The 13,699-nt window shown below is 35.7% G+C and overlaps 1 protein-coding gene across 1 annotated transcript in view; it reads left to right on the top strand.

Annotated features, from left to right (window-relative positions):
• ATRX (ATRX chromatin remodeler) overlaps positions 1-13,699 on the top strand; it is a 261,625-nt gene that overhangs the window by 220,561 nt on the left and 27,365 nt on the right. Inside the window, exons 30-31 of the mRNA XM_019648172.1 lie at positions 3,261-3,438; positions 4,686-4,880. Coding sequence (XP_019503717.1) covers positions 3,261-3,438; positions 4,686-4,880 — 373 coding nt within the window. The remainder of the gene's footprint in view (positions 1-3,260; positions 3,439-4,685; positions 4,881-13,699) is intronic.

Below are 13,699 nucleotides of genomic sequence, written 5' to 3'. Positions count from 1 at the left end.
TTTTAAAAAAATTGGTGAAATCAAATCAGCTCTGTGCCTGAGTTTATAGTATTATTGCAGTGTCAATTTCCTGGTTTTGACAATGTACTATAGTTATAAGTTACTACCATTGGGGAAAGCTAGATGAAGGGTACATGGGAATGCTCTGTACTGCTGTTGCACATTCTCGTGACCCTTAAACTATTTTTAAAGGTTATAATAAAAAAGGAAGTACCATGAGTTGTCAAGGATCTGGAACAACTGGAACTCTTATACACTGCTGGTGGGAATATAAATGGGAATAACCACTTTGAAGAACTATTTGTTCAGCTTTAACAGTACCATATACATACCCTATGACCCAGCAATTCTACTTTTAGAATATTTGCATGTACCAGCAGATATACAAGAAGGTTTATAGCAGCACTATTCAAATAACGGTTCATATTTTAATTGTGTTTGTTTTGAGTGTATACTTTAATACTGATGTTTAGTATTTAAAAACTCTAAAAATATCCTGGTTAATTTATCTCAGTATTGACTTACATATTCCAGATGGAAGAATATTAAAGGTTAAATGGTTGTAAAATAATTCTTAATACCAGTTGAATCACTTGACTCTGTTTCTTTATTTTTCTTTTGGGGGCAAAATTAAACAATTTTGCTTCCCACTTGTATGCTTTTAAAAGACAAAATATGTCATTGACCACATCTATACCCTATAAATAATACCTCTATTATTGCAAATTAGACTGCATTACAATTATTTATATGTCTATTGTCTTATAGTTGGTGGTCTCCTTTAGTACAGAGACCAGATATTTTTTCTTCTTTTATATTCCCAGTCTAGCTTAGAATTTGGGATGCGTAACAATTTAATAAGCATGCTTATTAAACCCATTCAACTCTTCATTAGTGAATAGATACCAAAGTGCTTTGAAGTTCTCTACAGGTTTTTTTTTGGGGGGGGTTTGTGGGTTTTTTAACCTACATAGTTTATACCATTCATTCTATATGCTTGATCCTTTTGCTGGTGTGGAATACATGTAAATAACTGGGGTAATTTTCAGGCCACATTTGCCCATAAACCCTTAAATATGTCCATTAATTAAAGAAAGCACAGTTTGTTCTCTGTAATAAGTATGTACTATTAGAGAAGTATAAAGAAGAAAATAATTAATGCAATCCTAGTGACCGGAGATAACCATTAACACTGTGTGTATGTATGTTTTGTTTTTTAATGTAGTTGCCATTATAATTAATAAGATTCTATATCCTGTTTTTTTCCACACAGCATAATATTGCACTTTTGTTTTGTTTTGTTTTTTAAATTGGGGAATTGGGGGAGGGGACAAGCCAAGTTATTGTTCTTCAATCTTAGCTGTGGAGGGCACCAGTCACCATCTGGCTGCCCATTGGCAGCTCGTGGCCTCTAAGCTCAAGGTGCTGTGTTCAATCTTCGTTTTGGGCGTACCCACCATCCCATGCGGGAGTCAAACCAGCAGACTTGTTGTTAAGAACGCAAGCTCTATCCACTGAGTCATCCGGGCGGCAGCTCAGCTCAAGGTGCCAAGTTCAGTCTTAGTTGTGGGTGGGCAAAGCCCACCATCGAACAGCAGTCATGTTGTTAGGAGCAGGTGCTCTCACCAGCTGAGCCGTTCTGCCACCTGTTGGCAGTTCAGCGGCTGCTCAGCTCGGGCAGAGCATCACTGGCCCATGTGGGAATCGAACCGGCAGCCCTGTTGCTCAGAGCTCACACTCTTAAGCTAACTCTCAACTAACTAACTGAGCCACTCGGCCAGCCCATATTTTTTGTTTTCAACCTTATGTTCTTATAAGGCTTGCTGTAGAAAGGCATTTTGTGAAGATTTTTGAGAGCGTATTATATTCCAGGGGTTTTGTCACTCTAAGCTGCCAACAGTAAATATACTATGTAGTAATCCAGTGGAATATTATGCAGCTGTCAAGTATCAATTTTACGAAGAAATTTGATGGAATGCTCAATATATAAACCGTGTACATAAATACTTGTCAGTGTAAAACTAAAAAATGTGTATGCTTAGTAAAAAGAAACCTACAGGAAATGTACCATGATTAGAATGGTTGTTGTTTCTGGGAAGTGGAACTGAGAATTTTTTTTCTTTAAACTTGTTTATATTTAAAAAAACATTATATATATATATATATATATATATATATATACACATATATATATATGTAGATGTAGATATGTAGATATATGGTTTTTCCAAATTAAATTTTTATTTATATCAAAGTAATATGTTTACATATTTCAAAAACATAATTTTGCAAACCTTAAGATAAAAACCATTCCCTTTACCAACCCCTTCCTACCCATAATTTCTACTCTTTGCAAGTAACCAATATCAACTGTTAGGAATTCTGGTATTTACTTACATATATATCCTTTTTACAATCTAAGGTGGTAATTTACATACATGCACACACACTTCTCATTCATTTCCTCAGTATATATTTTTTATAATATCTCCTAAATCAATTTGGAATGTTTTGTTTATTCTGACTGTGTAAACATTCACACTTAAGCCATTTGAAATACTATGATTAGTTTTCCTTTTTTGTATACCTGTTTGTTTTTGTTTTTACCACTTGCTTAGTTTTCTATGAAGCTATCACTCATTCCCAAATTCTCCTACAGAAATATAAATTCTTATATTCTAACACAGCAAGTTTTCTATCAGTTTTGGATTATCTTTTGTTTTGTTTTGTTTTTCCTTGAACACATCTTTTCTGGAGCTCTCTGTCTTCTCAATCCTATTTAGTTACCTTAGTACCTTGCATCTATCTGACTTCTCTCTTTACCTTCATTAGGTTATATTATAGTTGCATATCAGTCACCCCTACTGCACTCAGCTCCGTGGGTACTCTCCTTCATTTTGATGTACTCAGTGCTCATAAAAGCATCGAACACAATATAGACTTTTGAATTATACATAAATTTTCTCCATTTACTCAGAATTTTGTAAATACCTTGGATACGTTATAAACATGTGGTTTTCTTAATTATTTTTATTCCTAAATCAGACTATTTTATTTTCTAGCAATAAGATTGTTCCTGGGCATATAAATATTCAGCCTGACTCTTTAGACATGTCTTGTTTTCTTCAGTAAGTGAAAAATGAATTCTCTGAATTCCTGATTGTTCAAAAAGCTGCCTTAGGATTACAGTCATATCATAATTAGAATATCTGTGAAACAGTCATTACTAAAGCATTTATTCTTTATTTTTTCATTTTTAGAGGGCGATTGTTTATCATTTCCACCAAAGCGGGATCTCTTGGAATTAATCTGGTAGCTGCTAATCGAGTGATTATATTCGATGCTTCTTGGAATCCATCTTATGACATCCAGAGTATATTCAGAGTTTATCGCTTTGGACAAACTAAACCTGTGTATGTATACAGGTTCTTAGCTCAGGTGGGTTTTTAATTTATAGCCTCATTCTCCTTTTCATATTGAAAGGTTGGGTGAAACTGATAATATGTTTGGAGTGCAGAACAAAAGTTGAAAACATCATTTCTATACATAAAGCAGCAGAAGCCCATTTTGGCCTCTCTTGATTTTCTGTTTTGTAGGTCGTCTATATCTATGTCAACTTTCTCAGATTTAGATGGATTTGCATGGGTAAACAGATTATGCATTTTCTTGCTAGTTCAGGAAAGTTAAACATTTATAGTTCTTTCACTTAGCATACATAGAAAAGCCAATAACTAAATCTAACTTGCTTATAGATGTAAAGGTCAAATGGTCATTGTTTTTAGTGGCCAGTAGACAGTCTCTTAATTTGAAGAATGTGGGTAAATTAGAAGAAAAAGTTTTTATGTTAACAAAGAATAGATAATACTTTCTAGGTGAGAAGGTTAAAGTCATTACATTTAAATATAAATTCAGGTATTAAACACTCAATTTTAAGAAAAAATAGTGAAATCAAAGAGGTGGTTGTAGTTCAGGGTAATACAGGTTTATAGAATCAAGTTTCTCTTTTAACTGGTACATCTGCTTTGGGAGCAGATGCTACCCTCTCCACCTGCCTATAAATCTGGGCTTCTCTACCAGAGACTGCAGTTTATTGGTAGATACTTGCTCATTTGATCTTCTTTAGTACATGATATAATTGATAAGCCACAATGTAAACTCTTTCCTGTTATTTAAATTAAGAGTTTCTTTATATTCCAGTTTAGAATGCCAAATATGTAATAGATATGGCATTTTAGTTATATTAATTTTCTGTCCTGAAATTATACAAAGACTTGATATAAAGGCAATTTACAGTGATTGCTGTGAGCTTATTGTATTCCACTGAAAAAGAATTAAGCTGCATTTTTACTTTAATAAGCCCCTAAAACCTTCTTTCATGTACTCCTTTTTTTCTGTTTACCTTGGTATCTGACTGCTCTCCTACTTCCTCCACCAAGTTCAGAAATACATAAAGCAACACATACATCATATTAGTAAGATAATAGAGAATGATTTTATCAAGGTAAACTATGCTGAACAGATGAAATCCTTTATGAATTAGTAGCATTGTTAATAAAATTTGCTTTATTGTAGTATATTACTATGAAGTTTTGCCATTTCGTATTACCTAATAACTATTTCTACTTGATTAAGTTTCATGTTTACAAAATTTATTTATTTGTATATTGTTACTTCTTTTTACAAAGGGAACCATGGAAGATAAGATTTATGATCGGCAAGTAACTAAGCAGTCACTGTCTTTTAGAGTTGTTGATCAGCAGCAGGTCGAGCGTCATTTTACCATGAATGAGCTTACTGAACTTTATACCTTTGAGCCAGACTTATTAGATGACCCTAATTCAGAAAAAAAGAAGAAAAGGGATACTCCCATGCTGCCAAAGGTAAACATCTTTAGATTATTCGCTTCAAAAAAGTGAACATGGACCACGGAAATTTTATTACTACTGTAAAAGTTAGTCACCTGACTAAGGATATACTTCAGAGTTTTTCAAAGAGAATAAAATTGTATTTAAGTGAAAAAGTGCTTGGTCAGTTTTCCACATAACACCACAAAAAGATAGTGTAATCTGAAATACATATTTTATGCAAAGTAAAATGTTCAGCCCTGCAGAAAAACGAATCTGGGTAGAAACCTTAAAGGAAATAGCATGGCTTTGTTTTAATAACCTCCTGTAGAGGGCACATATAATTTTAATAATTGCATATGAAATTTAACTGTCTCTTAACATTCTTTGCTGTCATATAGCAATAGAGAATCAGCAAATGAATGTCTCTTACTTGATATTTTTCACTGTCATAAAGCAAGCAAGACTTGGAAAAGGACCTTAGAGGTAATCTAGTCAAGCCTTCTCATTTTACAGATGGGGAAACGTAGGGTCAGAGACATTCAGTGACTTGCCCACAATGTTCAGCTAATAAGTGGCAGAACCAGGACTAATGTCTCTATCTTGTCTTCTGGTCCATTGTTCTTGGATAAGAAAACATTGTTGAACGTTATAGAAATTTAATATGATGGTAGATATTTTGACCCTTATGAACATAAGGGAAAAACATATGTTCTCTGATCTAAACAAGGATTTTATATATTTACACCGATTCTAGTTATGTAAAAAGCCATTTTGGGAGGTATTGTTGGGGGAGTGCTTTTCCTGTTGTCTTGGTTTCAAATTCAAGCACTTAATGTTCCATATATCTATTAAGAGAATTGGGAAAGCATCTATCAGGTTATGGTGTCACTCTACCAAAGTCACTTTAGTCATTTGTAAAAATACTCAAAAGTATATTAGTTTTTAATATGGTTGGACACATTTAAAGTAAAAGGTAATAGGAATAATTACTAATGCTAATATAAATCATTGATTTCTCAAATTAATTTTTGATGTACACATACATGTCAATTAAAGTAACATCATTAAGCATTTAGAATTTTTTTAAATGTCCTTTGTCTTATAAGCAAATATTTGGTTTTTGTAATCATTGAACTTTTCTTCCATTTAAAGTTCACTAATAGAGCATTTAGGAAAGAGTTTCTGTGACAACCTCTATCAAATCCCTTTGATAATAATGGCTTAGGTGCCACTTGGGGGTTTAAATCTACCATTTGTATATTACATTTAAAATACTTTTAAAAAAAGAATCATTTCAGTTTCCGTGTTATGAAGCATTAAATTGATAATGATTTGGGTTTTTTCTTAATTATATTATTACAAAATGTGAGTAGGATTCTTGAGTAGTCTTTGGAAAATTTTCTGTAGACAGATTTGTTTGTATCCTTTAAAAGTACACAAGCACAAATGGAATCATACCATACGTACTCTTATACAACACGCTCTTTTCACCTGGATGTGTCTTGAACATCTTTCCAAATTGGTATATATACCTCTACCTTTTTAAAAACAACTGCATAGTTTTCACTTACCTTGTTTTGTTTAACTGTTTTATCGCCAACATCTTTCCTGTCAGTTACTTAATTTTGTATGGCAAGAAGTATTCTTTTAAGGATTTGCACATGTTTATGTTTATAATTTTAATGATAGTGAAGTCCTTTTTCAATTTGAGCATGATTTTATATCTAATTAGCATCTTTCCTAAAATTACACTTAACTTTAAACTTTAACTGTTGTGAGACGTAGCCCATGATTAGTAATATTTCTGCTAGGATGTAAACATTCCAGTTTGAAAAGGAGTAATTGCTTTGAAGTCATTCATTATATGGTAAATTTCTGATTGTACAAAATCTGTTTAATTTGATAAACATTAGTTAATTATTTGCTGACTTTGAGGTGTACTGTGATGGTAAATTAAGAAGAACAAGACATTGTCTATGCTTTAAAGAAGATAAAATCAGCAGGAAAGAAATGCTATTTAATTTTTATAGGACATTTGGAAAGAAACCATCTGTTTTATAACTTGGCACTCTGAGTCATCAAAGGTGTCATGCTTTTTCATTTGTAGACTTTACTTACTATTTTTTTATTTTGGTGCTCTTACCCTTTGCCCAAGAACAAAGAGGAACAGGGATATTAAATGCTACATTAGCACAAAATGCTTCAACTCTCCTACAGTGCTTCCTAGAAGGAAAACACTAGAGGACTTATTGATTTCTTACTGGGTTTCTTACTCTGTGCTAAACAATTTATGCAGAATACCTTCCTTAAGCCAGCAGCAACTGCAAAGCCAATAATGGTGTTTTCATTTTCGAGATAAAGAAATTAAGGCATGGAAAGGTTGTGTAATTTAGCTAAGTTTACACACCTAATTAGTGATGAAGCTCACCTTCGAACCAAGTCTGCCAGACTTGAAAGCATGTACTCTGAATCATTACACTTTATTGCCCCCCAAATGGAGATTAGAAAGTTAATTCCAAGTGTAAGAAACAAGACAGAGGACCTGGGGTTCCTAGAATTGAGTGGCATTTAGAATGCTTTATTTTATTTTAAATAAAGCTGGATTTTAAAATGTAGAATGATTTCACAGACAATACCATTGTGTGATAAAACTGTTAAGATTATATAATAGAACCAGTTCAGCTCATGGCTTGTGAAGTTGTAAATTCCTCAAATTTATAGAAAGCCATAAAGTTTACAAAGGTCTTTCTCATACGTATTTATTATCTGAAGAAACTGAAGCTTAGAGAGTTTGTGATTACCCACGGGTACATGGCCAATAATAAGTGTTTCAGCTAGAACTTAACCCAGTAATTTTCAAATTGTATTCCAAGGAGCCCCCAGGAGATCTGAAGAGGTGCTCCAGGGCAGCCATGTGGCTAAGTGGGTAAGGAAAGTCCAGATAGGCAGTACTCCAAGCCCCGCATCCAATTTCCATCAGAGTCCTGCTCCTTTTATCTCTTGTATATATTGTGCTGCAATATAAGATTTAATTTAAAGAGAGTATGTCATTGCCTTTTAAGAAATGTTTTTAGAGCATTGTACTATATATGCCATGATGTCTTTTTAACTATCACAGTAGCTACAATCTATCAGGGATATAAAAGGGAATGCAATAAGGTATATAGGAGATTTACTTGAAGGAGATGATAATCCACTTGGGGAGAGAAAAGTAACATTCTTAAACACCAAAGAATGAAGATACTGAATGTTTTTTCTATGGTACAATAGCTCTCCCCAACCTATCCTCCCCCATCTGCAGTTTTACTTTCCACAATTTCATTTACCTACAGTCAACTGTGATCCAAAAATATTGAATTTCCCCAACCATCAACATTGTCACTGTCATGGCCCGATGATCCACAATCACCCAAAGTAGATGACTTTCCTTCTGACGTATTGTCAGAAGGTCAGTATAACCTAACACTACATCACAGAGTCTGTCATTCACCTCTCTTCATCTTATCATATAGTCATTTTATCATCTCACATCATCATAAGAAGGGTAAGTGCAATAAAATAAGATATTTTGAGAGAGACCACAGTCACATATCTTTTATTATAGTAAATTGGTATAATTGTTCTATTTTATTACTAGTTATTCTTGTTAATCTTACTATTCCTAGTTTATAAAATAAACTTTCTCATGGCCATGTATGTATAGGAAAAAGCATAGTATATATAGGATTCGGTACTGTCTGCAGTTTTAGGCATCCACTAGGGATCTTGAAATGTATCGCCTGTGGATAAGGGGGGAATACTGTATATGGTTCAAAATGGAGGATAGAGCATTGAGGTACAATGTTTTGTACCAACAAGTTTTGGTGGAAAAAGTCAGACTGATTGGCCCACAAAGGGTGGTTAGTATTTAATTGTGTTAAGGGAAGAATGAGGTGTGAATGCAGAATGAAACAGTTTGGGCAAGGGGAAAGGTAAAAATTTATGGACCAGGTTCAAGGTGTGATGAATAAATTGGCCAGATGAAGAGTTGAAATTGGATGGGTAAGTTAGGGCCAGCTTATGGAGAGCTATGAAAGGTAAATGGAGACATTTGAAATTAAAATAGTATTCATTATAAGTTCATGAATGGTCCTATTGCATGATGAATGTGAACTTTGGGAAAATTAGCCTGGCAGTAAAATGGAGGATGAGGACATATAATAGGGTAATGATTGTGGAGTGAATCAGACAGTTCAAGAAAATAAATAATAGAACTCAATAACTGATAATAGAATATAGCTTTTAATCTTTAGGTAGTAAAATATCTATTTATTTTTTAAAGATTTTTATTGGGGAATTGGGGGATGGGAACAGCGCTGGGGAATTGGGGGAAGGGAAACAGACAAGTTGCTGTCTTTTTGTTCTTCAGTCTAGTTGTGGAGGACGTTGCTTCACTGGCCCAAGTGGGCACCATCATTGCACTCTTCCCAGGTGAGGCAGATCAGTCGCCGGCTTCTGGATGGCCACTCATGGCGGCTGCTGGCTGCTCATGCTGGCTGCTGGCTACACACAGTAGCCCATAGCAACCCACTGCAGCAGGGGCTGCAGCCTACGCCATTGCTGGCGACTCATGGCAGCCCAGCTCCAGGTCGAGCTGTTGTTCAGCATCTTAGCTGTAGAGGGCAGTGTCACTGGCCCTCATATGTGGGATCCAAACCGGGGCCCTCTGGCATCCCAAGCCAGTTCTTAACCAACGCGCCACTCGGCCGGCCCTAGGTAGTAAAATATTTAAATAATGAAGCTTAATTTTTTTAAAAGATTTTATTGGGGAATTGGGGGACGGAACGGCGTTGGGGAATCGGGGAAGGGGAACAGACAAGTTGCTGTCCTTTTGTTCTTCAGTCTGGTTGTGGAGGACGTCGCTTTACTGGCCCATGTTTGTATTGTGATCATTACGCTCTTCTTGGCTGAGGCAGATTGGTATCCGGCCATTGGACAGCCACTCACGGTGGCTCACGGCAACTTACACCAGCTGCCAGCCGCTCACACTGGCTGCCGGCCCCTCACGGCAGCCCACTGCAGCCTACACCGTCGCCGGCTACTCATGGCAACCCAACTCCAGGTCAAGCTGTTGTTCACCATCTTAGGTGTAGTGGGTGCAGCGTCACTGGCCATAATGTGGGATCTGAACCAGGGTCCTGCTGCTGAGAGCTGGCATCCCAAGCCAACTCTTAACCAACGATCCAATCAGCTGGCCCTGAAGCTTATTTATTCATTCACTGATTAAAAATTTTTTAGGTGCCTGTGCTGTGCCAATCATTATGCTGGTTACTAAGGATACATTGATAAGTAAGAGTAGGTTCCTGCTCCCAAGGAGCCTGTAGTCTAATAAGCATACTGTAAGCAAGTAAATATAATAAAAGTTATGAGTTATATAATAGGAATCTATACAGTCACCAAGGAAGGAATATCCAGTCTCCTTTCTTGGAAAAGTTTGAGATGGGGAGTTAACATTAGGAGGACTTGAACTGATGTTGAAAATAGAAGTGGGTAGCTGTTCGTATTGCTGAGGGGAAAAGTTGAAGGCCCTTCAAGAGCAGGAGCAGAATAAAAAGAAATGCATGCATAAAACAGCATGGCAGGGCTGGCTGAGTGGCGCGATAGTTAAGAACTGGCTTGGAACGCCAGAGGGTCCCAGTTTGGATCCCACATATGACGGCCAGTGACGCCGCCCTCCATAGCTAAGATGCTGAACAACAGCTCAATCTGGAGCTGGGCTGCCGTGAGTCGCCGGCGTTGGCGCAGGCTGCAGCCCCTGCTGCAGTGGGTTTCCATGGGCTGCCGTGTGTGGCCAGCAGCCAGCGTGAGCAGCCAGCAGCCGCAGTGAGCGGCCGTCCAGAAGCCCGCGACTGATCTGCCTTGCCCGGGAAGAGCGCAATGATGGTGCCAACTTGGGCCAGTGAAGCAACATCCTCCACAACTAGACTGAGGAACAGAGGGACAGCAACTTGTCTGTTCCCCTTCCCCCAGTTCCCCAGCACTGTTCCCATCCCCCCAATTCCCCAATAAAAATCTTTAAAAAAACAACAAAATAAACCAGCATGGCAAGTTTCAGGAGTCTCAAGTAGTTAAAAATAATGGAGTGTAAGGAGGATAGTGGTAGAATATAATGGTGGGTGTGGGAAGAGGTGAGAGACAAGACTGGAAAGGTAGATGGGAATCAGATCTAAGAAGCTAGAGTTTGGACATTGTGTTATAGGCTGTGGGATCTGGTTAATGATTCTAAGCACAAGACCAACATCAAATTTTCATTTTAGAAAAGTCACTTGGGCTGTCAGTGTACAGGATGGATTGGAGAAAAGAAAATGGGCGTTAAGATACTTGTTAGGATGCTATTAAAATGATCCAGGTGAGAGAGGTAATGCAGACCTCTTGAAGTAAGGTGGTAGCAGTGGGGATAGAGAAGTACCAGGCACGTTAACTTTGTTCCTTAGGCTTATATTTAGAATATTATGTAACTCTGCCTACTATTACTCGGTTGTCGGAAAAGTCATGATGCATTTTTGCAATGAAAAACATACAAAAAATACGTCATGACTTTTCTGACAACCCAATATTTGGTTTTGATTTCCTTTAATGAGAATTTGAAAATTAATTCTCTCTGAAAATGGGTACAAATATGTGTTTTTGCTATGTGTAGTGAGGGATTTCTTAGTATTTAGGCCAGTTATTCAAAATTGGTTCCTATTATTCTAGTACAATTGCAAACACCTTTCCTTTTTATACATAATTTTTAAGATGAAAGACTGCTAAATATGATACATTTTCATTTCCCCCTCAAATTGCTATTATCTAAATAGTGACTAAATTGCATCCCTTTTTAAGGTAAATTTTCTTTGTCCTTTGATAGTTCCAAAAGTGTTTATTTTCAACTTACTTAATATGTGATTATTATATCTATTTCTGCCTTATCACTTCCTCTTTAAGTCATTATTTTTAAATTCCTCTTCCTGTGTTTCTATTCCTGTTTACTTTCTTTTCTCTACTTTCTAATTAAATATAATATCTCAGACTCGATTTATGAACGACCTGTTTTCTCTTTTTACCTTTGCAGGTCTTTAAAGTCAAGAACAACATGCTTTGCTCCTTTTCTTTCATTCATAGTGAATTATTTAATGCTAGCACTTTTATATGACCTTTTTTGAAATTCTAGTCGCCTTTACAGTGATATTTAACTGGACTTTTTTGTTTTTAATGATCCATATATCAATGAAAAGCAGTGATAGAAGTAGATTTACTTTTGGCAAGCAGTAAAATACAAATGAAGGGTGATTTGTCTGTCACAGCAGGCATGTGAAAGGAAGAGAATTGGAGCTTTAATTTCTGTCTTCAGCTCTATACTGAATCAGCTGTCTTAGTTCTATTCACCACTCCACTCCATAAATTATATTTTGTTAAGTCCCCTCATTGGTTTCTTGCTGTTGGTTCTGCTGCTGCTTTTCCTTTTTTTCAAATATAATGATTTTCTAGTCCTGTAAACCTATTTTTTTAATACCAGGGGTGCCAAAAAAATGTATGCACATGACTTGTAGTCATCTTTTGTTATCGGTATATATTGAGTACTACAATTTTAATATAGTTTTTTTTCCTTTCTTAAAATGTGTGTACATTTTTTGGCACCCTGTGTATATTCATTTTAGGATCTCCCAAATCATGTCTACCAAGTGTCTGTGCATCTCTTTAGTTCCGGGTAATAATGTTCCTCAGCCATTTTGAAACTTCAGCATGATCTAAACTGGTGAATAGTTTAACATAAGTTTCTAGTGTTAATAGATTTGTTGACTGATTCTTTTACTGTTTGTTTGTTTTTAATATTAAGGTAATCTCTAACCTATGTTAACGTTTATGTAAATTATGTTAGGGAAAGTACCTTTTCTGGTAATAAACTTGTGAATTACACAGATAACAGAGATGGAAATCTTGGTCACGGTCATGTTTCATAATATGCTTAAGTGGGTAGACAGCTAAGTTCTTTAACCTTTACTAAGAAAACGAGTCAGTAAAACTGACATAAAAAATGTTTTGCACTTCCTTTTTCTAGCACTGTACTACCTATGTCTTTTTAAATGTGGATTGTGTGTTGGTAATTACAGGGAGAACAAATGGGGATTTAAACTAAAGTACCCAAAGTGAGGCTTTAGGTTTGCTTCCTCCACCCTGATGTTGTGTACAATTTTCTCCTTTTGTCTTTAGTCCTTTATTCAAGTTTTAATACCTCAAAGCATAGTTTACTGAACAGAGATGTTATTGTACAGTTTTATTAGCCAGCTGATGGTAATATAAGGTTTTGCCTTAGTCATACTTAACATTAGAGAGAAATATACTCCAGTAAAATAACTTGATGTGAATTATAAAATAGCTAATCAACCTATTTCAGAAACATGCACACATTTACTTTTGAGAATAAAGGTTCAAAAGGACCATTGTAGGATCAGTGTTAGTAACCTATAGCATATTAACCACATGGTGGCATATGAACTCAGTTTTTGTTGACATATACATTGAAGGAGCTATACTCATAATTGAAGCATTTATGAGGGGTTTTTACATTTTATTTTGTTTTATTTTATTTTGTTACTAGTTTTAGGTGTACAAAACAACATAATGATTCGATATTTACACTCCTCACAAAGTGATAACCCCACTGAGTCTACTACTCCTCTGACATCATATATAGCTATTACAATACCATTGACTGTATACCCTGTGTTCTCCTTTACATCCCGTGAGCATATATAGAGAGAGACAGACAGAGACAATGACAGACAAAAAAATGTATACACGTTTTAAGGAAGGAAAAAACTATTAATTGT

Source organism: Hipposideros armiger, unplaced genomic scaffold (assembly GCF_001890085.2).
Source record: "Hipposideros armiger isolate ML-2016 unplaced genomic scaffold, ASM189008v1 scaffold_121, whole genome shotgun sequence".
NCBI classification, from domain to species: Eukaryota; Metazoa; Chordata; class Mammalia; order Chiroptera; family Hipposideridae; genus Hipposideros; species Hipposideros armiger.
This window is presented reverse-complemented; position numbering and strand designations above follow the sequence as displayed.